The sequence below is a fragment of the Vulpes vulpes genome, chromosome 2 (genome assembly GCF_048418805.1).
Source record: "Vulpes vulpes isolate BD-2025 chromosome 2, VulVul3, whole genome shotgun sequence".
Classification (NCBI taxonomy): domain Eukaryota; kingdom Metazoa; phylum Chordata; class Mammalia; order Carnivora; family Canidae; genus Vulpes; species Vulpes vulpes.
The window spans coordinates 132,729,091-132,753,838 of NC_132781.1; the positions used below are offsets into that span (position 1 = coordinate 132,729,091).

Here is a 24,748-nt window from a genome sequence, read left to right on the forward strand (position 1 = left end):
CCGGTGCATGGAGCCTGCTTCTCCCTCTGCCTGTGTCTCTGCCTCTGTGTGTGTGTGTGTGTGTGTGTGTGTGTGTGTGTGTGTGACTGTCATAAATAAATTAAAAAAATAAAAAAAATTAAAAAAAGGAAGAGAGTAAAACAGAAAACAGCTAGTAATAAGTTTTTTAATTTATGAAAATAGGTGAAAAACAGTAAGTGATTATTAGCAAATTTAATCCAACATTAAATTCACTATTCCTGGTAAAATTTGTTAATGAGACAGGAATAGAATACTAAGACTTTAACATGATTTGTAAATAGCTGTTTGAATCTAAACACAAACATACTTCTGTTGAGAATGACCTAAATGCAAGAGAATGCATCTTCTAGAAAAGACCCTTGGAATCTCAACCTAAATGTTTTCTTTTTTTTTTTTTTTCCACTCAGAAAAAAAAAAAAAAGGAGAGGATTATAAGTGGATGTGTAATCCAGAATCATTTAGGGATGATCTAGAAAGTATTGTGGATGCTGCTGCCATCTTGGCTTCTGTCTAGTTGGAAGATTCAGAAAAAAAGAATGAATAAGAGTAGTTTAAGAGTTAGGCTGGGTTGTGACACCTTTTTTGCTCACATTCCATTGACTGGGAGATGTAGTCTATCTGTATATCCAGGAAGAAGAGTAAGAAATTTTGGTGATAGTCTGTAAGAATTTCTAGCCAACGTGGTAAGAAAAGAGAGCAAGAGTGCATTTGAGTGAGCATGCGTATAAGAATTGGCAAAGAAGAGATAAGTCATTAGTCATTTAAATGAATGTTTAAGTCAGAAAAGTTCAGGAAAATCAAATCAAATGAGGAGGGTTATCAAGGTAACCAGTTAAATGATAAACATGTGTGTGTTGCTGATACTTACTAGCGATAACCAGTTAGAAAAAGCATGCAAAAATAAAGGTTCCTTACAGATTTGTATTTTATTTACCTTGCAATGTGGGGAATCCTTTGGAATTATAGAGTCAAAACTAGAATCAAAAAGGCATCAAACTTTTGATTGGTGAAGGCGGTCAAACAAACAAAAAAAAGACACTTATACTGCCTGATTTGCATACAGTGAAGCAAAAAGGCCTCAAAAATGTCTCATTGAAACCAAAGGAGAAAGGAAGCCCTGAAGAGTTTGTAGAAATAGGTGGTTGTATATAGGAATTAAGTTTATAGGGCTTAGAATTACTAGTTTAAGAGTTTTTATTTTGAAGTATCATGTGTTTTATTGAATCTACTACCCATACATATTTAATTTTATTTCTTAATGTTTTATTTATTCATGAGAGACACAGAGAGAGAGGCAGAGACACAGGCAGAGGGAGAAGCAGGCTCCCTCTGGGGAGCCCAATGCGGGACTTGATCCCTGGACTCTGGGATCATGCCTGGAGCCAAAGGCAGACGCTCAACCACTGAGCCACCCAGGCGTCCCAGAAAAGGGCATTTTAAACCAAAGATCAAGCTAAGGAAGTTTTGAAGACCACATGGTTAAATACATTGTTGTAGGCAAATTGTCTTTTAAGGTTTTGGTTTGTTGCCTAGTGTGTTATACATAATCTACCAGGCCTCGTGGAACATGTATCACTATTCTTAAAACAATCTTCTGTGTTTTTCTAAGGAAACCTTTCCTCTCTAGCAAAATTCCAACAGAAATGACTTTACAGAAATTAATTCCTGAAAAATTATCGTGGGTATATGGAGGCTTATAAAGTGGACAGTGATACGATATGTAACCTAAGAAAAATAAAGGATTCAGCTTTATGAATTCCTGCTGGGTGGAATTGCTGAATGATGCAGTGAAATATTTTTTAGTTTTAAGGACTCAAAATCTCAAAAAACAAGAAATGTACATCCTGGTAAGTGGCACCACAGGAGTTAAAATCTTACACCAACTTTAAAGACTAACCACCTTGTGGGTCGAAGCAAATGTCAGAAGACTATAATTACCAACAGAGGAACCTGGTCAACAGTTTAACTAGAACCATTCTGTCTTCAAGTAATAATTTCAAAGTCAAGGATTACCACACTACTTATTTTAAAATCCAGTGTATGTACTTTTGAAGTGAGTTGGGTTATTAGCTCTTAATTTATTTGGCATTGCCCTGGAGTCAGGATTTCTGGGTAATTATCTTCTAATAACAGAAACCTATTATAAGGTTTCTAATTTTGTCTTAACCATTTTAGTGAAAGTATTTCTTAAATGATCATCTACTTCCTTGGAGGATGAGAGTATGGGTTAGGCATATGGAAGTAATGGAAAGAGAACAGAACCAGGAATTTGAAGTCTATGTTCTGGTTGTACTGACGTCATTAACTTGAGAAAAAAAATCAACCTTGAATGTCACTCAAAGCCTAGGAACCCCATTTTTTTTTTCTCATTTCAAAAATGAACTTACCAGGCTTGCTGCTTAGTGTTCTGAAACTGAACACTTGCATAAGTTGAATGAGTGTCTAGTGCTGGTTGTCACCACACCAAATGACCTCAGAGGGATGCACTTATTTAGCTTCTTTAAATAACTTACAAATTTGATTTATTGTCTCCCCTGCCAATTTTCCTTTTGTTGCCATATCTGTGAAATCTTTGCTAAGGCCAATGGCACGAAGCTTTTCCCCTTTTTTCTTCTTAGGAACCTTATGTTTAAGTCTCACTCATTTTGAATTGGTTTTTGTATGTGGTAAAGATAAGGATTTCCTTATTTTTCATTTGGATATCCAATTTTCTCAATCCTTTGGTCATTGTCTACTTTTGGTACCCTTGTGAAGATCACTTGACTATGTAGCATTATTGTGGACTTTCTTTCCTATCAGTTACTCTGTATATCCTCCATAGTACCTGAAATCTTAGAGCAATTAGGTGAGAAAAAGAAATGAAAAGTATGCAAATTGCAAGGGTAGAAGTAAAATTGTCCCTTTTTGCAGATGACATGATCTCATATATAGAAAACACTAAACACCTATTTTTGAAAACTCCTGGAGCTAATAAATTCAGTAAAGTTTCAGGATACAAAGTCAATATACAAAAATCAGTTGTATTTTATGTACTAAATGAACAATCTTAAAAGAAAATTAAGAAAAATTCCACTTACGATAACATCAAGAAGAATAAAAGACTTCAGCATAAATTTAAGGAAGTGAAAGACTTGTACACTGAAAACTATAAAGCATTGATGAAAGAAATTAAAGAGAACACAAGCAAATAGATGTTTGTATTTATGGGTTGGAAGACTTAACATTAAGATGTCCATACTACCCAAGGCAGTCTTCAGATTCAGTGCAATCCTTCTCAAAATTCCAATGGTGTTTCTTACAAAAATAGATAAACACAATGCTAAAATTCATAGGAAAGATTTTGATTCGCCAAAACAATCTTGAAAAAGAACAGAGCTTGGGATGCATCACACTTTCTGATTTCAAAATCTATCCCAAAGCCATAGTAATTAAAACAGTATGGTACTGGCATAAAGATGGACACCCTTTCTATTTTGGAATGGTTTTGGGTTTACAGGAAAGTAGCAGAGACAGTACACAGCTCTCCTCCTCGCATGCCAGTTTTCCCTCATGTCAGCATCTTATGTCACCAGGGCACATTTGTCAAAATTCAGAAACCAGCACTGGTGTATTACTGTTAACTAAGCTGCAGGCTTTCTTCAGCTATCACCACTTTTTCACTAATGCCCTTAGTTGTAGGATGCAATCCAGAGTAGCACACTTAGCATCTAGTCTGGGTCCATTTTCAATAGTTTTCTGTCCCTTCCCATTATTCCTAATATTTCTTGTTAATGGAGTCTCAATACTACTGGCTTTGTTTTTTCTGTCCAAGGTTTTTTTTTTTTTTTTTATCTCATTTGTGCATCTGAGCAAACCTGCACCTGAGCAAAGACAATCACACTTGTTAGAAATGTGTGGAAAAGAATAAACAGTTTCTGATTTTATAAGATTCTCTGGTGATTGATTTGTTTCAATTTGGGCCTGTAGGTACCAAACTGTTTTAGTCCTTTGCCTTCAGGAAATTAATTCCCTCATTCCTAGTGTTTTCTTGGTATTTGAGGTTGCCAGATTCCTCAGTCCTCTGGTTTGTGATGTCTTGATGTCCATGTCCCCCACTGAGAACATTCTGAAAACTAGCATTACAACCAGAATATTGGCATTAATAAGAATCAAGATACAGAACGTTTCCATCACCACAAAGACCCCTTAGGTTGCTCTATTATAATTAAACCCACTTGCCTCCTGCCTCTGACACCTACTTTTGATTATGAGTGATTTTTTAAAATTGAAACCTGTATATTTTTTGGTATGATTAGATTCTGAATCTTATCAAACCTTCTGGTTTTAGCCACCTTCTTTTGACACTGCTCTGGCAGACATGGGTGTGCCACTTTGTTACTGCCGAGAGTGTGCAAAAGGCCAGGCTCCCCAAGCATCTCCACAGACTCGACTGGGGAATGGGTGGGTCACATCCTCTTAACAGCATGAGTGGTGATGGGACCACAGTTCATTTAGTCTTGGTGTTTGGCCGAATGACATAGTCCAATTACTATCTCAGAATTTTGTCTTGCCCATGTGGTGGTACCTTTACTGGGCCTTTGGGTAGAGAGCAGACTCTGTGTTGGAGTTTTTCCATCTGTGCTTGTTAGCACATCCAGGTTGCTGGCTTCTTCAGCCCCAAATTCGTGATATCTAGGCGAGAAGAAAACCAAGGTGCTCAGTATTGTGGGTTTCTTTCACTACTGGGTCCCTATGCTCTCTGCCTTCTCTTCACCTTTTAGAGTTTCCTGTGTATTTTATATATATATATATATATATATATATATATATATATATATATATATATATAAACACATATATAAAACATATATGTTATGTTATATATGTTATATATGTTTATATATATATGTTTCATATATATATATAATGTTTTAGTTGTACTTAGCTGGAAGAATGAGTAAAATATTTTATTCTGTTATTTTGTAATTAGAAGTTGGCATCACATCTATCTTTGCAGTATAGTTTTCCCAACAGCAGAATTAATCTAATTATAATTTGCTTACTACATTATAAGACTAATTATTTTCTCAGGAGTGTACCACCTGGTGACATGTAAGCATTCTGCATTTTTTCACATAAAATCAGATAATTGGGTTTATTATGTAATGTGGGCATTATTGCTCTAAAAATGATAGTTTTGAAAATACTGTTAGCGGGATCCCTGGGTGGCGCAGCGGTTTGGTGCCTGCCTTTGGCCCAGGGCGCGATCCTGGAGACCCAGGATCGAATCCCACGTCGGGCTACCGGTGCATGGAGCCTGCTTCTCCCTCTGCCTGTGTCTCTGCCTCTCTCTCTCTCTGTGACTATCATAAATAAATAAAAAAATAAAAAAATAAAAAAGAAAATACTGTTAGCGATTTCAGTGTCTTTTCATTCTAGCAGTGGAACTCGCTAGAACATTCAGAAAAATTATATCTGGAGTTTTAGTTGATGGGCAGCATGGATTTTTCTCTAGAAAATCATTTAGTTAATCTATTTAATATATTTCCTCAAAAGAAAATATTAATACCTGTGATCAATGAATATCATCACAAGCCAAAATAGACATTTATTTGCTGATGTGATATTTTCAGCTAAGAAAAACTTTTTTTTTTTAAAAAAAGATGTGCATTTGAAGATTCTTTGTTTTTTTTTTTTTTCTTCCTTCTGCTTTCCACAGCTTTCCTTCCAGAAGAGACTAATGCTTTTGTAATCTTTGCATGACTGACCAGTATACTTTAAAAAATATATTATACCAATAGTGTATGCCGTATGTGGTGGGGCTGTAGTATGGTGATACTTTTCCTCCTTATTAACTTGTTGAAAATTAAAAGGTAGATATTTGATAAGTTAACTGTTTGCAGTTTTTGTAGCAAATTGAAACAGCATTTAAACCACTCTCCTGAGCTCATTTCAGTAGTTGGAGTCACTTGTTCAAACACCCATTTCAAGGTCAGTTCTGTTTCCCTCATATTGTGCAGATGGTTTTAGTTACAGTAATTCATGATATTTCAACAAAGTACACATGCCCTTTAGCAAGAGATCTGTTTCATTATAATTAAAATAATACCAAACATTACTGCATTTTGCCTAAGAGAGCAAATATTTTTAAAAGTTCATCTTCAGTTTTTGTGGTTTGTACAGTGGTGTCTTCAGGCTTGTGAAGGCAGGGCTTTGTGTTCACAGCTGTTCTTGGCGTCCACCCTCCCATCCACCTTCAGTGACGGTTTATCATGTAGCTCTGAGTTGGTCCCCTGAGGGGTTTAATTTCAAGTTCATGCCACCTTTGTCTCTGCCTCTCAAGTGCATTTTCCATTTGTGGTCATTATTTTTAAATGTCTTTATATTCTCAAACAGATGGGATCCAACCAGTTCATCTACCTAAATTAAAATAACGTCAGTAAGGAAAGAGAAGAATTTCTGTGCAGCTGTACTGGGCACACACACAAGCTCATGTTCTTTACTTAAGCCTTACAGATGTTCACCTTTACTGGTAATGAGAGAAATGTGCAACTTGAAGTAGGGTGTGTTAGTTTTCACCTCTTAAATTGTAAAGAATTTCATTAATGCTAATACCCATGTTAGAAACAGTGCCACCATCTAAAACCTCTCATACCTTTTAAATTTGTACAAGAGAAAACAATTTGATAATATGTATCAGGAGTCACAAAATTGTCTGTGTCCTTTAGTAATTCTTCTAAAGTAGAGATGGGTGTAAGGAAATAATCTGAGATGTAGAGAAGGGCACTTGTGAGAGATTATTCGGCAATATTAGAATTGCATTTATACCATGATTATTTCATCATTCCTATAACGAAAAGTCACGGCATAGATCTGGAATTCTTAAAATGTGTTGGAGCAGAATTTTGTAGAATTTTTGTGTTGAGTAGAATTGTGCAAGTTTAAAGAGCAGCACTAGGGGGGTCCCTGGGTGGCTCAGCGGTTCAGCACCTGCCTTTGGCCCAGGGCGTGACCCTGGGGTCTCGGGATCGAGTCCTGCGTCGGGCTCTCAGCATGGAGCCTGCTTCTCCCTCTGCCTGTGTCTTTGCCCCTCCTCCCCCGTGTGTGTCTATCATGAATAAATAAATAAATCTTAAAAAAAAATAAAGAGCAGTACTACTTGTGTATCTCTGTATGTGCCACATGCACAGAAAAGACAAAGGAGGCTGCAGTGTTTTCTGTTGCAGGATTAGGAAGTGGAATATTGGGTTCCTTTTAATTTTTTTTCTTTTGGTTTCCACATATCCCAGTGGGATAGGAGAAGGACATATTTGTCTTGTTTTGTTTCGTTTTGAGGATCTCTTGTAAGAAGGGAGGCGGGCGCAGTGGTGGTGCCGCAGAGGAGATGACACAGCCGTGTAGTCACATGGGAGAGGGACTTGTTCTGCCTCTTTGACCCAGTGTGGCTCCTCTCTGTCCCACAGCTGGCCCTGAAGGACCCGGTGCACACAGTGTCCCTGCAGCAGTTTATCTACGAGAAACTTAAGGCACAGCAGGAACTCCTAGGAGAGCAAGGCTTCCAGTCCCTCATGGAGACCGTGGACACAGAGATCGTCACCCAGCTGCAGGAGTTTTTGCAGGGCTTCTGAGAGCATGTGAGCTACGGCTGCCTCCCCTTCCTGACACGAGCCGAGGAACCCAGCCTGCCACCTCTGTGTGAGAGCCTGCTGAGGCGATGAAGAAATCCCTTGTGTATTACAAAGAAGCGAAGACCATGCGTTTTTACTACAAAATCGAGTGAATAAATGTAAATCCCGCACAACTAAAATCACAAACCTATTCCTCAAAAGAATTTAATTTTATATTTCAGGGGGGCCCTGTGTTGACTAGATATAGATTTGATGACACTAGCTGCTTAGTTTTCTGTTAAGAGAAGAAACTGTTTGATTACCTTTTAATCATGTGCTCTTAACACTTGAGAAGATGAAGGTTAATGTCTGCAATGTCTTTCTGCAACCAGAATTAGTATTAATTTGGCTGCTTTATCCCTTTTTTAAGCTAATGAAACTGCAAGTTTGAAAGATGACAAAGCCGTTCAGGTGATGGAATTCATGAAGTCTGTGTTACCAGGCAAAAAATTTATGAATAGTGACATATATTACTGAGGTTATCTTGCAAGGGAGTTGCTTTCATCCGACGTAGAAAATGTGTTTTATCAAATGCTTTTATTTTCATTTTACTAATTTGATACAATTAGTAAAGGGATTTTTTTTCTCGTTTTTATTTTCAATTATTACATTTAGTCTTTAAATGCATATCATAAGGCCTGCAGAAGGGAGCCTGTGGTACTGCGGTATCAGGTGGGAGACCTCTGGTCGTGATTTGGTCCTGCTTCCTTTATGACTCTTGAGGCCAGGAGCCCTTTGAGCCCTGGGAAGACCCAGGCAGCCCGCAGACCCTCCTGTGCTGTGACGTGGCTATGCCAAGCCGTTCTGCACTTACCAATCCCAGGCTCCTCACTGCAGGGGGCATCAGGGCCGCAGTATTAGGGGTGCCCCTCGGAGGACCCAGCAGCAATCCCCAGGGTACCACCACTGATGTGACAAGTCTTCCTTCCTTATTCCTCCAACACGCAGTACCAAAAAAGGGGAAAAGGAGAACTTAAAGCCTTACTTTGTTTTACTCGCCATTTATTGTAAGGAACCTTTAAAGCATTTTTAAGGAAATACTCAAAAGCAAGGTTGGAAAATGTCTGATCTTTCTATAGAAAGTTGGGTACAGTATGTAACTGCAGGAAACCCACTGCCCCTTTGTAAGCTGTGGAACCCAAAATGTATGGAAATACTTGGTGTTTTCAGCAAGAAAAAGAAAATATGGTCCAAATTAAATTTTCCAAAGATACTCACCTTTGATTTGTCTGATTATTTTTCCTGCTTCACAAAAAGTGAATTTGTAAAAATTGACTCAAGGATTTTGAGAGGTGTGCTTTCTCCCATATTCTGGGTGTGGGCTCTGCCCTAGTAGGTAGGTGGTGGTGTATGTAGCAAATCCTAGCAATTATTCCTTTAGTTTCTCTTTTAAAGACCAGAAGCTGCTTCACTCTGTCATTTTTATTCAGTCCTCAAGATGGATCTAAGAAGAAGAATGATTTCTTTCTGCTGACTTAATTATTTTCATTTAGGGCACTATTCCCAACGTTACCAGAAATTCTCAAATGTGCTCCAGTTTTTCAGTGATAGTAAAATAACTCATCTTTCCAGTTCCCGACAGATTTCATTATAGTGTTATAGCAGATATTACTAAAATAGCTACCTTGCAGAAACAGTAAAAAACTTATCTCAGGAAAAGAGTTTGGTTCATTTTTTTATACTGAAATGTTTAAAATAGGCTTTAAGTAGGAACATGAAACAATATTCCTTAAGTAAGGAACATTAAGTAGATGTTTATCATAGCTCAGAAAGAAATCATGTATCTTGACATCTTAAGTACTCAAGTAGACATAAAATACAAGTTCTGGTTTATAGAATTATTTTCATTAATGCAGCCTTATAGCCAACATATTAAGTTTTGGACAAATGATTAATTCCTCCAGGCCTCTGGTTGAACTTTGTCTCCTGGTAGGAGGTAATGATTATTTCTGTTCCATAAATACAGTGTTTCTATTTATCTTATGTTCCAGAGACCTCTCCCATTCCCCTAACAGAGGACCATGCGGCCAGCGGCCAGCGATAACATTTTAAAGTTTTTATTGTAAAGTGGTTCCTTGTTTGTCTCCTACCAGTCATTTTAGAGAAACCATACCATTACCTATTAAACACAAACGTTTATTGTTTCCTTTGGAAAATCTTCACCATAGATCTTTATTTTACCTATTCCTCTATTTGATGAGTATTTAAGTTCCGGGTTTGTACTATGTCTAAATTCTGGGATTAGAATGGGGTACTTATAGCTTATGAAATTTTATAATTCGGTGGGAACACGTATTGGCCAACATGTTACATTAAAAAAATAGTGGTTCTGATGGAAACATGTTCTGGAGCAAGAGGAGTACAGGGGAAGGAGATGATAATAGAGAATGAGGCTGGCACTTGTAGAATCTGATACGTATTTAAAAATTACCCTGGAACAGCATAGTTTGGTGAAGCTGTGTAGAAGTCAGTGGCACTATGCTAGAACACGGATGCTCTGATTTCAGACTCAGAGCTGCTTGAAATTACTCTGACATAATATCAGTGACATTTTAGAAATGTTAGAGCTTGACAGCCTCATAGCTAATCCCTCCTTCCATGAATTAAAATATAAGGCTCACTTGTTAGGGGTAGTGGTCTTCTGCTCTACTTCTACAAACCTTATAAATCCCACATGAATAGAAATTTTTTTTTTAAGATTTTATTTATTCATGAGACACACAGAGGCAGAGGGAGAAGCAGGCTCCATGCAGGGAGCCCGATGTAGGACTCCATCCCAGGACTCCAGGATCATGCCCTGGGCTGAAGGCAGACTCTAACTGCTGAGCCACCCAGGTGTCCCACAAATAGAAATTTAAAAGTTGTTGGAGAAGTGATAAAAGGAAGACGAGGTACATGTTATGAAAGAAAAAAAACACTTTCTTCCTTCAACTTAATAAAAAACATTTTAATCTACACAAGCATTGAGAGAATAGTATAGTGACCAACAGCCCTTTATCTGGATTCACCAAATTGTTTAACACCTATTCTCTATACTTCTGTAGACACACATACAGACAAGTATATACACACACACTTTTGCTGAATCATATGAAAATTAAGTTCTAGACATTGCAGCCCCACACACTCCAGAATATCACTAAAAATGGTGTTTCTCTATCCACTAATATGTTAGAAGGTTCATGCAATAATACGTACATTCATATTCTAATTCTGATTCCCTCAAAGATGTCTTTTAATGCTGCACATTAGTTTTATGGTCCAGAAGCCATTGAATGTTTATTCATTGCATTTGGCTGTTAAATGTTTAAATCTAGAATAGTCCTTTTTTTCCTGCCACTGGGTTTTTTGAAGAACCCTGAACAGTCAGCTAGTAGAATGTCATTTGGGGTCCAAAGTTCTAATTGTTGCCTCTTAATTTGATCAGGTTAACATTTGGCAATGAGACTCCACGGATAGTGTGGCGTACCTGCGCTGACATCACATCCAGAGGCCGTGTAATACCTGGTTGTCTCTCTGGTCCCGGTGTAATGGTTAAGGTGGTGACAGCTAGGCATCTCCATTATAAGGATGAGTTTTTAAAGAGAACCTCAGAGTCCCAGAAATTTCCAGTGGTAGTTTCTTTTGTTCTGTTTTTTTTTTACCCTAGAATTCTTAACCATTACTAGCTTACCTTTTTATTCGCAAAAAGTGAATTTTATTTTAACCCAGAAAGGTTTTTGTGGCTGAGCTGTGGAAAAGGTATATTGAGTCTGGTGTGGGCTTCATCAACTTTTTTAAGTTCTGAAAATCCATTAGTGCTATGGCACACCTCTTAGCCAACATCTATGTATGTCTTTCCTTCTTTTTTTTTCTTTCTCCTTTCCGTCCCCCACTCCTTCATGTTTTTGAGAGGTGTGTAGATCTTAATGAATACCAGTAGGTCTAAACTCACACCACTGAAAATGAAGAAACAAAGGGAGGCACTGTCTTCCTTTTTCTCATTGGGGTTTGTAAGCTGTTGGGTAAGAGGCAAGAATACTTTTTATTCCTTTTATGTATTTATTTTTACTTTAAAATGCTTTATCATGTTTGGGCTGGACTTAGAAACATGCCAGACTTTAGAGAGTTTTCATTTAGTGTGGTTTAGGATGAGAAGCAGTACATCGTCGGCTGGCAAGGCGGGGAGAGTAAAGAAAATTGTTTGCTGAAATGTGAAGCTTTGATCTTGGTACCTCCATAGGACCATGACATTGAGACGGCAGTTTAAAATACCTTTCTCTCCTCAAGAAGAAATGCGTTTTGTCCCAGTCGCATCCAAATTATACAGAACCGGATGTCCTGTGAAGTGGTGTACACACCAAGCCATCTAGCCGTGGAAACTCAAACTTTTCCCACAGCTCCTGCTGTTGCCTGAGTAGAGCTTTAGAGCCCTTGTGTGAAAACCCTAATACCCTGAAAAGGCTGTAGCTTTTATTCTGAATTTCTCCATGTTTAGTTCTGGGCAGCTAAATTCCTGGCCTAAGGGACTTCTTAGGGTCTAAAGTTTTATTTGGCTAAGACTCAAAACAGAGGCATCGACCACATTTTCTCTTGAATTCTTTCTCACTCTAACACACAGAATCTCCAATTAGATAAAGGTCTTAACAAGCAAGAGTTGCTCCTTGTTCCAGCTAATGGCTGCATCCAACTCATTTGGGCCACTGGAATTTATTTAATCAAGTGTGCTTTGAAGAACTGTCTAATCCAGGGAGGAATATATCGATGTCTGGTCATCCGGCCCTTTCTTCCTTCAAAATGAAGTATTGATTTTCATGCCACTTTAATTTCCCAACAGGGCAAAAATGGAATGGAAGTAACTGCTGGAACAGGTAGGAGTCCAGTGAGGCTTAGCACATTTATATCCGTCTGGTCCTGGGCACATGGTTTGAATTTTGGAAATTGGCCTTGTGAATAGAAGTCTGCCAGTTGGGGATTTTTATTGCCAGGGGTTAGAGCTGGGATGGCTGGAGATGAGACTGAGTAGATCTTCAAGTGTGCAGATGTTCAATATTTCTCAGTAGCTTTAACCTGAAGCAAGATCAGTGTCTCATTTCAGAAGGGGCAGGTCATTTCCCCAGTGCTCTCTAGGCTAGCCCCAGAGGCTCCCCCCCCCCCTTTTTTAACTGATCTCTGCAATTTTATCAGTAATCTAGAAAAGCAAAACTTTTTGATCAATAGGGAAATTGTGGCTCATAACCGTGTACACCGACCTCACGGATGTATTGGCAGCCAGCCAGGGAAGGAAAGTCTATTGACAGATCTGGAGCTAATCACAAACTAAGCAAGAGCTCTATTTAGGAAATGAAGGCAGCTTGGTTTATTTCTCTTTTGGATTGAAAGGCACATATCTTGGCCTGTGTCTAGCAGTGAAATCAATAGCTGAAATGGCCTTTTCCTTCCAGCCTAGTGTGTTCTTTACTCATGGCACAGTGCACTGAGAAATGGGGAAGCAGGTGAGCAATATTTTAAGTTCCCTGTCTATTTGTGCTCACTTCAGCAGCACATAAACTAAGTACCCTGTCTGATAATTCTAGTAATTCTAACATCTCTGTATTATACTTGCTAGATAAGCCTGCTAAAGGCAACTCAATATGGAAATAAGAAAGCCCAAGCTTACTGAACTAATAGATTAGGGAATTATTTTATTTTATTATTATTCTTAAAATAAATTTTGATTTATTTATTTTTAAAGATTTTATTTATTCATGAGAGACACACACACAGAGAGAGAGAGAGGGAGAGGGAGAGGGGCAGAGGCAGAGGGAGAAGCAGACTCCATGCAGGGAGCCGGACGTGGGACTCGATCCCAGGTCTCCAGGATCAGGCCTCAGGCTGAAGGTGGCGCTAAACCGCTGAGCCACCAGGGCTGCCCTATTATTTTTTTTTTTAAAGATTTTTATTTATTTATTCATGAGAGACACACAGAGAAAGAGACACAGGCAGAGGGGAGAAGCAGGCTCCATGCAGGGAGCCCAACATGGGACTCGATCCCCGGTCTCCAGGATCCTAGGAGAAGGCAGCACTAAACTGCTGAGCCACCCGGGCTACCCAAGAATTATTTTAACAGGCTGTTTATACCTTACAAAAACTCCTCCTTGCAGATATCACTCCTTGTAAATAGATTTAAAGAAAAGTTGACTATTTACTTATTTTGGGGGGTGGGGCATAGAATTTAGAGCAGGAAGGGAATCAGAAAAGAGTGTCTTAGTCTTCCTATGTCACACATGAAGAAATGACCCAGAAGGTGACACATACAGTATTGGATTCCTGGTGCCTCCTCAAATGTATTATAGTTTCAATTATACTTTTTTTTTAAATTAGTGGTTGCCTATGTTTACACTGTACATATTTAAATTAATCTAAGTCTACCTTCAAATAAATTATTCTTCCTGTGTAGTATGTGTAGTGTAGATAACTGATAGCAGAGTATTCCCAGTGCCTCCTCCCATATCTCACCCATATGCTATCTTCACTAATACATTGTTACCTTATAGAACAATTAAGAATTTTAAAAACTCAATTTACCTTCATTTGTTTCTGCTTCAACCCCCATCCTCTCTTCATATAGGTACAATTTCTGACCTACATAATTTTCCTTTTAACTTTTTTTTTTTTTTGCAGGCTAAGTGCTCAGGTGATAAATTCAGTTTTTGTTAAAATAAAGTTAAAATAAACTAAAAATAAAGTTAAAAATAGACCTGCCCTACGACCCAGCAATTGCACTGTTGGGGATCTACCCCAAAGATTCAGATGCAATGAAACGTGGGGACACCTGCACCCCGATGTTTCTAGCAGCAATGGCCACAATAGCCAAACTGTGGAAGGAGCCTCGGTGTCCATCGAAAGATGAATGGATAAAGAAGATGTGGTTTATGTATACAATGGAATATTACTCAGCAATTAGAAACGACAAATACCCACCATTTGCTTCAACGTGGATGGAACTGGAGGGTATTATGCTGAGTGAAATAAGTCAATCGGAGAAGGACATGCAGTGTATGTTCTCATTCATTTGGGGAATATAAATAATAGTGAAAGGGAATATAAAGGAAGGGAGAAGAAATGTGTGGGAAATATCAGGAAGGGAGACAGAACATAAAGACTCCTAACTCGGGGAAACGAACTAGGGGTGGTGGAAGGGGGGAGGAGGGCGGGTGTTGGAGGGGAATGGGTGACGGGCACTGAGGTGGACACTTGATGGGATGAGCACTGGGTGCTTTTCTGTATGTTGGTAAATTGAACACCAATAAAAATTAATTAAAGAAAAAAAAATTCAGTTTTTGCTTCTCTGGGAAATATCCTTAAATTCTGAGGGGTATCTTGCTGCATATAGAATTCTAAGTTAGTGGGTTTTTTTCTTCCAGGGCTTTAAATATTTCACTTCATTCATCCATGGTTTCTGAAGAGAAGTCCACTGTTACTCTCTTTTATTAATTTTTTAAAAATTGTTTATAATTTAAATTCAATTAGTTAACATATATTATTAGTTTCAGAGATAGAGGTCAGTGATTCATCAGTCTTATATAACACCCAGTGCTCAATACTTCATGTGCCCTCCATAATGCCCATCACCCAGTTACCCTATCTCCCCACCCACCTCCTCTCCAGCAACCCTTAGTTTGCTTCCTATGATTAAAAAAGTCTCTTATGGTTTGTTTCCTTCTGATGGCTTCCCATTCAGTTATCCCTCTCCTCTATGATCCTCTGTTTTGTTTCTAAAATTCCACATGTGAGTGACATCATATGATAATTGTCTTTCTCTGATGGACTTATTTTGCTGTCATTGCAAATGGCAAGATTACATTTTTTTGATGGCTGAGTAATATTCCATCACACGTATATACTTCTTTATCCACTCATCTGTCCATGGTCATCTGGGGTCTTCCCTTAGTTTGGCTATTGTGAATATTGCTGCTCTAAACATTGGGGTTCAGGTGCCCCTTCAGATCACTACATTTATATCTTTGGGGTACATACTCAATAGTGCAGTTGCTGGGTGGCAGGGTAGCTCTATTTTAACTTTTTGAAGAACTTCCATACTATTTTCCAGAATGGCTGCACCAGCTCGCATTTCCGCCAACATTGTACAACAGTTCCCCTTTCTCCACATCCTCACCGTGTGTCGTTTCCTGAGTTTTTAATTTAGCCATCCTGACTGGCATGAGGGGGTATCTCATTGTGATTTTGATTTGTATTTCCCTGATGCTGAGTGATGCTGAGCATTTTTTCATGTGTCTGTTGGCCATTTGTATGTCTTCTTTGGCAAAATGTCTGTTCATGTCTTTTGCCCATTTTTGATTGTTTTTTTTTTTGCGTGTTGAATTTAATAAGTTCTTTATAGATTTTGGATATTAGCCCTTTATCTGGTAAGACATTTGTGAGTATCTTCTCCCATTCTGTCAGTTGTCTTTTGGTTTTGTTGACTGTTGCCTTTGCTGGGCAAAAGCTTTTTATCTTTTTAAAAAATATTTTATTTATTTATAACAGGCTACAAGCAGGGGAAGTGGGAGTGGCAGGCAGAGGGAGAGAGGGAGAAGCAGGCTCTCCCAATGTGGGGCTTGATCCCAGGACCCTGGGATCATGACCTGAGCCAAAGGCAGACACTTAACTGACTGAGCCACTCAGGTGCTCCAAAAGCTTTTTTTCTTGATAAAGTCCTAAAAGTTCATTTTTGCCTGTTTCTATTGCTTTTGGAGACACATCCAGTAAGAAGCTGCTATGGCCTAGGTCACAGAGGTTTCTGTGGGGTTTTGATGGATTCCTTCCTCACATTTAGATCTTTCATCCATTTTGAGTCTATTTTGTGTATGGTGCAGTTTCATTCTTCTGCATGTGACGGTCCAATTTTTCCAACACCATTTGTTGAAGAGACTGTCTTTTTTACTTTGGATATTCTTTCCAGCTTTGTCAAAAATTAGTTGACCACAGAGTTGAGTGAGGGTCCATTTCTGGGTTCTCCATTCTGTTCCATTGAGCTCTGTCTCTGTTTTGTGCCAGTGCCATACTGTCTTGATGATCACAGCTTTGTGATAGAGCTTGAAACCCTTTGTTATCCTTATTCCTCTCTCTGTCTTTGATTTCATTCAAGATATTTCTCTCTCTTTTTTTTTTGTTTTTGTTTTTTTGCAGGTTGAACATGATATGCCTGGTGTCTCTTTTGTTTTATATTTGTTCAATGTTTTTCGTTTCTAGCATTTATTTTGATTCTCTCTTAGAACTTCCTTTGGTCTACTTATATTACCCATTTGGTTTTTTGTCTAGTTTTTCCTTTAGGGCCCTTGACATATTAATGATTGTCATTTCATGTTCCCTATCTGATAATTCTGTGTCATATATGAGTCTCATTTTGATACTTAAGATCTTCTCTAATTTCTTGTTTGATCACAGAATTTGATCTGAGTTTTGTTTGCTTTTTAATATGCCTTGTAATTTTTTTTGTTGTTGTTGAAAGCTGGATATACTATATTGGGTAATAGGAACTGAAACAAATAATGTCCAGTATGAGCATATGTTAATCTAGTTAAGATTTAGGCTGTGATTAATGTTCGGTGTAGCTATTGGTGTCAGAGGTCTCAAGTTGTGGGATTCTTACTTTGTTTCCCTTCTTTGGGCTTCCCTAAGTACTCCTCCATACTGAAAGCCTGCTTCTTACAGCTCTTTCCACAATCCACCATTACACCAGAGCCCTATTGGTGTAGTTCTAAAGTGTGTGTGGAAAGAGAGTATTCTTTGATTTTAGGATTAAACCTCAAGCCTCTCAGTGAGCTTGAGTTTCTGGCCTATGACCCTTCTCATGTGTTTCTTCTTGGATAGATTCTCCATCCCTCCAAGATGAGACAAGAAAGGGCTGGAGTGAGAGGAAAGCCATTCTCTCACAACTTGAGGACAAAGCATCAGTGAAGTGTTTCCCCTGGGGGAAAACTGTGTTTTCTCTGTGCCTGTGTTGTGAAGGCTCTAGGTGAGTTTCACAAGCATTACCGCCCCCTCCACTTGCCAGAGCCAAGAGGAAATCTTTCTCTGATCTTTACCATAAAAAGGTGGTGGACTTCCTGGAGGTATTGCCCACCAAAGCAAGAGGACTTCGAGACTGTGGCCCCCAGTAGTGATCCTGCCAGTCTCTGGCTCCAGCACTACTTATGCAGACAGTTGGTCCTGCGCTCAGTCTCTGATGAGTCCAGAAAAAGTCACCGACTTTCAGTTTGTCTAGTGTTTTACTCTAAGGACCAGAGTGACAATTTATAGGTCTTTTATGTGGTGGAGCTGGAGCAGTTGGTCGGTCTAGTGTTTTCTCTGTACGGTCTTCTGTTACATAAATAACCTAAAGGATGAACATTAGGACCAGCAGAATTTCTCAAAAGACTAGCAATTTGGTCCCTGAAATAATTCAGAAATAGCAGTTGAAGAACTGAGGATACACCAGAGAAGCCTTTTGAGCAAATGACACACTCAGTTGCTTTTTAATAACATTTTTCCTCATTATAAAAGCCATGTGCATTCATGGTAAACAGTTGAAAATATAATGAATTATATGGAAGGAAATATAAATTGTCCATGAGATATCTTCCTAGAGATAACCAATCGACATTTTTGCCATATTTTCTTTTATTTTTCTTCACTATGTGTAGATAGAAATACCTGCCCCCTAAACTGGGATCATTCTAGTGTCCTTTTGCTAGTCTATTGCTCTTTTAATTATGAGGTATTCTATTTAAGCATTTTCTCATCATTTAAATATTTTAAAATATGTATTTAGTGTCCGCATAAAAAATTTGCTCTAAGGTTGTTCTCTGAACATGGTTCTGTGGTGAACATCCTTGTTCAAAAACTCTTGCGTACATGTCTTAAAATTGCTAGGAACGGAATTACTAGGTGAAGAACTATTGATGTATGCTGATTGCTTTTGGATGGAAAAGGTTTTCTTACCTGCATTTAGCACCAGGGAGATGCTATCTCTGATCCCGCCTCTGGCAGTGTTAGCCCAGAATAGTTTATGACATTTGAGTGTGACATTATGAGAACTAGAGTACATAAGAAGATGAGCTTTATAATCAGACAGCTTGGGTGAGTCTCTGATTATCTCCAACTTAAGTAATTTAATTTTCCTGAGCTTCTTAATTTTTCTCATTTGAAAAATGGGAATAATTGCTTCCTTTCCAGTTGGTGGTGAAAATTAAATATTCATTCAACTTTCATTGAACAAATTATTGAGTGCCTGCATATGACATATGCTGGGTGTTAAGGATACAATGATAGAAGTGCCTGACTATTTTTGTTTTGAATTTCCATCTACTGGGAAAGACACCTATCAAGCCTGCAAATAAATGTAAAACTGGAGCTGTGGCCTTGAGCTCCAAGAGCATCTGAAAGGCAGGTCTGACCTCAGGAATTATAGAAGGCTAGGACTCTGTGGAAGTGATGATGGCAGGGAGATGAGAAGAATGAGGAGGTGACAGTGCATGGAGTGTAGGATGATGGACAGTGAGTGTTCTTGTAGGAAAAGCAACGTAGGTGATAGTGGCTTGGATTAAAGTGGTATTGAAATAAATTTCTAGGCCCAAGATGGAGCCCCTTCGAACCAGGGAGCTATGCTTCCTGCCTTCCACCCCATTTTGCAGTTCTCTGGACTTGGGAATGGAGACTACCCACTTCTTGAACTTTCATGCTTTGTGTTAAATAAAGTTTGTCACTTCACTTGTCTTCTTTAATCATTTTTAACAGTGGTAATAGTCAAAATACAAGTGAGTAATCAGAGACATATTTAGGAGGAGATATAACGGAATCAATGAACACAGAGTGAGACGAGGCTCTGTGGTGTGTGAAGGATGGCAGGTGCAGGTGGAGAGAGACATGCTGAGGGTACTGCTCCCGATGGAGGTGCACTTCCAGGGATGACAAGGCTCCCGCAGGGGGACTGAGGGAGAGAGCTCTTGATTAATCATTCCTCTCCACCTACCCTCTGCAGGAGGTCACAACTCCAAGGAAAATGTTTTTTGTTTTCATTTTCATTTTACAAAAGGGAAGAGAAATAGCCTGGAAAAATATGTCTGTCCAGCCCCTGGCACAGTGCTTGCGGTGTAGGCGGTGCTCTACAAGGAAGCGGGTCCTGGCTGACCACCGCCGCCCCTGCCGCGCTGTCTCCTGGGCCCAGGCTCTGTAAAGATCTTGTAGGGCTTAGAGATGCCTGTCCATTTCAGGAGGAAGTCCTACAAGACCTGTCCATTTTGTAACGGATAGTATTCTGGCAAGATTTCTCTAGGGGCTTTAGGTAACATCCTATAATCCAAATTATCCTCTGGAACCCAATCTCTAGGGTTTACGCCTATATATATATATCTCTAGGGATTAAGCAAATATATATGTATATTCACCCACCTTTTCTGAAATCCATCCATCCTATAAAGTGAAAAGAAGAAGTCGTAACATCCTGAGAGATGCTATTTATCAGTTTACGAGGGCTGTCATGGCCAAGCCCTCAAAGCCAGGTGACTTCAAACAGGAATTATGGTCCCACCGTTCTGGAGGCTGGGGATTCAGAGTTGAGATGTTGGCAGGTAGGAATCCTTCCTTGCCTCATCTGCCACTGGTGTTCTCGGCACCGCTCAGTGTCCCTTGGGTTGTGGATGCACCCCTCTAATCTCTGCCTCTGTTGCCACGTGGGCACCTGCTGTGCCTCTTTCCTCTTACCAGGAAACCAGTCATCCTACAGATGACATCTTTGATGACCCCAATTTCAAATAAGGCCATATTCTCAGGTTCTGGGGGTTAGAGCTTCAGTTCTATTTTTTTTTTAATTTTTTTTTTTTTTTTTTTTTGGCAGGGGTGCCATCTGCAGCAGATGGGCTTGAAAGAACATTATATTTTTCTCTGTTCAGGGGCGCCTGACTGGTTCAGTCGGTTGAGCATCTGAGTCTTGGTTTTGGCTCAGGTTATGATCTCAGGGTTGTGAGATCGAGCCCTGAGCTGGGCTCTGTGTTCAGTGTGGAGTCTGCTGGCGATTCTCTTCCTCTGCCCCTCCCCACCCCCTTCTCAAATAAATACATAAATAAATAACCAAGTTCTGAATGCACTCACCAAGTGTGGAATGAACTTTGGCTGGCTGTAAGGGCTAGCTCTGTTGCCAGGAGCGCCTGGCTGCTGTGGCGGTGGGGAGTCTTGATGAGTGATCACAGTCCCCCACCCAGGAGTCATCAAGCTCTCTGCAGAAGAGTTCAACGTTCAAAACTCATTTACTAACTCTGCTTCAAAATGCTTGCTTGGAAGTATGAGTAATTTATTGCCAGATCGTAAAGATATCCCTTGGTTTCCATCTTGTTTCTTTTAGTTGGGTTAAATAACGAGTGGGAACTGCAGTTAGACATTTATGCTTTCTCCCAAGGCATCGCTGTTGAGTGGAAGGACTGGGTTTCATGGAGTCTAAGGAGAATGCGAAATGAATTGTGATAAACAAAATCCGCCTCAGCCTTGTTTTAGTTCAATCTAAAATGATAATGGAATTCAGGCTGCCTATAGCCGCAGCTGACCTAGACTTCATCCTTGATTTGGGCTCCAGGAGACTCAACCACAATCCTCAGTCTGGCTGCTGTTTTGTGTCCTGGGAGGAGCATGCACTCTGGAGTCGGAAGTGGATTTGATTCCAGGTTCCAGACCTTAGTTTTCCTACCTCGGTAGGTAGAATGATGGCCCCCAAAGATGTCTGCGCCTCAATCCCTGGAAACTGTGAACACATTAATTTACATAGTAAAAGAGATTTTGCAGATTTGATGAAGGTACAGACCTTGAGATATTGGGTGAGCCGTGCATTATTCAGATGGGCCCAGTCTAATTCCATGAGTCCTTAAAAGCAGAGGTGCTTTCCCCGGCTATGGTTGGAGAGGTAATGAAGGCAAAAGGGTCAGAGATGTTGGTTTTGAAGGTGGAGAAAGGGACCCTGCACCAAGGAATGTCGGCAGCCTCTGGAAGCTGCTAAGGAACGAAAACAGATTCCATCCCAGAGTCCCTCAAGAGGGAATAGATGTATCATGGAGTCCCCTAGAGCCAACGCCTTGATTTTAGGACTTCTGACTTCTAGAACCAGAAGATAAAAAGGGGTCATGTTTAAGACACAAAGTTTATGATCTTCTGTAAAGCAGCAGCGGGAAACCAGGACACCCACCACCTGACTCTGTGACTCTCTGAGGCTTGGTTTTCTCGTCTATAAACAATAATATGATATTGCTCATCTCGTGTAGTTGATGTGTGGCTTTGCCGAGATGATGTATCATCACACGCACTGTTTTCACTTCATGACTTCGTTTCGAGTCCAGTCCCGAGGGCTCTGACGATTCTGTCTTGTGGCTCATCTCCAGTTTGGGCCCAGCTGCCATCAGGTGAGTGGCTGCCTTGTGTGTGGTGGTCTGTGCCCGCTGCTCCCTGTGTGATGCGTGGCCCAGCAGCAGTGGCTTCATCTGGGAACTTGTTAACATTACTGAATCTCAAGCCTCACAGAGTCAGAATCTGTATTTTTTAAAAGATTTATTTATTTCAGAGAAAGAGCGAGAACATGCAAACATGAACAGGGGGTGGGGGGTGGGGGAGGCAGAGAGAGAAGCAGATTCCCCCCTGAGCAGAGACCCTGATGCAGGACTCAATCCCAGGACCCCAGGGCCATGACCTGAGCTGAAGGCAGACACTTAACTGACTGAGCCACCCAGGTGACCCAGAATCTGTATTTTTCTAACAAGATTCCTAGGTGATTCATACACACGTTCAAGTTTGAGGGACACCAGGCTGGTGGTTCTCAAACATCCTAGGTGCTAACAGAACAGATGCATGGGCCCAGAATTTATGGGGGTGAGACTTCATCATCTGTATTTTTAAATACGTTTCCAGTTCTTTCTAATGCACAGAGAGTCATCACTACTGGAATGACTCCTCGGAAATGCACGGTAATCTGTGAGACTCAAATCCGAGCTGTAACATTTTCAATTAATACCTTTTTTCTCTGAGGCAAACAGCCATGCTATGTAAGTATCACTAAGTGCTATATTTTAGGAAGATCTGTAAAGGAGGAAACATCAAAGAACAGCGGAGACACTTTCTCCCGGTGCCGATTCCTCTTCTGGCCCCATCATGTGCACCTAACTAGACGTCTTCCATAAGACTCCTCCAGCTTTGCTTCAATCAGAAGCAGTGCTTCTAGATAACTCTGTGACTGTGGAAGGTAGGCATTCAAAGCTCTTGGCTACTTTGTCTTTAGCAAGAGAGGCCTAAACACTTCTTACTCTTGTCTCAGAAGGCAAGCAAGAGTACCTGCAGAGCTGTCTCCATCCTCGGGGTCCCTCACCCCTTCCTTCATAGACAGAAGCAGGAGGAGGAGGCTCGGCGGCTCCGGGAGGGCAGCCTGGCCACGCTTCTGGGAGGCTATGCCCCAGAGCGCAGAGCTGCTTCCCAAGAGCCAACACAAGCATGGCTTCCCTCGGACACATCCAGGGTGGAGGATCCAGAGAGAGTACCAGAATCAGACCCTTATCCAGGAACGCCAAGTCCTGAGAGCTGGACGACGGCTGTCGACTAGAGCCAGAGTCTAGAACGAGGAGCTGAGTGCAGACCAGGACAGGAGGGAGGCGGGTGAGGAAGGCAGTGACGAAGGCCCTGCGGAGTCGCCATGTACAGCTTTGGAGAGTCTGAGTTTCCACCATGAAAAGCAGACTGAGCCGGGACCTAGGCCCAACCTGGGGGGCATCCAGAGAGAACTCACCGCGGGAGCCAGAGAGGGCTTGGCAACCCCCGGCTCCCCACACAAGCTACTGACCACCCCTCCTTCCAGGACTTCACGGCCCTGGCAGTGGTCTTCGGGATCCCCCAGCTGCAGCTCCCTGACCCACAACCCACAGCTATGCCCGGGCAGGCATCTTCGGTAGGGTCTGGTCCTGCAGGCCCCTGCGGGCCATTCTGGGGTTTCCACCTCAGTGAACTGGAACCCTGTGACGGCCTTTTTATTATCAGAAACTACCATTTCCTATTGTTCTTAGGGAAAAAAATTTCAAGACTTCCCCCTACAGTTCTTTCAGTCCTGAGATATATATGTGACCCCTCTTCTTTCGTTAAGGTTGCTGTTTCCCCTCAATGAACTCCCTAAAATGACATTTAAGGAGCCCCATGTGGTTTCTTCGAGAACAGAGGATCTGGTTTTACCACAGAGCTGGCAGGGGCTGGACCGCTGACAGAGTTCTCTTCCCTGCCGGTGGCCTGCTGTGGCCACAGCCCCTGCGGCTGAGCGCTAGGGGCAGCTCTCCTCCTCCTCCCTTTCCTCTCCCCTGTCCCTCCCTTCCACTGCCCCTCCCTTGTCTTCTCAGTCAGATTGCCCGTGTCACCTCCTGCACAACTTGCAGTGATTCCAACCCAGGGGCGCACCTGACCCTGATGGGAGAGGCGGGGGTGAGGGTGAGGGTGCGGGGGTAGCCTTGGGCCAACACGTCAGGGCTGTCGTCACCCTAGAACCCACCTTCAGAGACGGTGCTTTGTTGGAGCGCAAGTGTCTGGTCCTCTCTCAAGTTGTGCTTCTCGCTGTACAATAATGTGGTTTCTCTTTTTGCTGAAAAAAAAAATCATATAAAAGTCAGGCTCTCTAAAGTTCCCGAGTCACTCACTAGGTGGTCCCATCGCTCCGAGAACACCTTTCTTCGCTCCGGACCCATGATTACAGCCTGGCAGATAACACCAACGAAAATGATTATGAGGGCGGTGCCTCTTCAACTGGATTCTCACAAGATCCTAGGAGTGGAGTTTCCTCCGTTTTCTAGAACTCGGGCTTACAAAGGCCACGTCATCCGCTCTGGGTCTCAGGGCTGACGACCGGGCGGCCGGGCATCTGGCCGAGCTCTTCAGCCGTCCCCCTGCAGACCGTCCCACCCTCCGACACGCGGCCCTCATACCCCGTCCCGCGGCCTTCCTCCCTCCATCATGAGGCCTTCCTCCCTGTCACGGGGCCTTCCTCCCTCCATCATGAGGCCTTCCTCCTCCGTCACGGGGCCTTCCTCCCTGTCATGGAGCCTTCCTCCTCCGTCACGGGGCCTTCCTCC

The 24,748-nt window shown here is 41.1% G+C and overlaps 1 protein-coding gene across 1 annotated transcript in view; it reads left to right on the forward strand.

Moving 5' to 3' along the window:
- Nucleotides 1-8,880, forward strand: part of IPO11 (importin 11) — a 202,547-nt gene extending 193,667 nt beyond the window's left edge. The window contains exon 30 of the mRNA XM_072750015.1: nt 7,464-8,880. Within this exon, the coding sequence (XP_072606116.1) occupies nt 7,464-7,628 (165 nt within the window). The 3' untranslated portion in view covers nt 7,629-8,880. The remainder of the gene's footprint in view (nt 1-7,463) is intronic.
- The last annotated feature ends 15,868 nt before the right edge of the window (nt 8,881-24,748 follow it).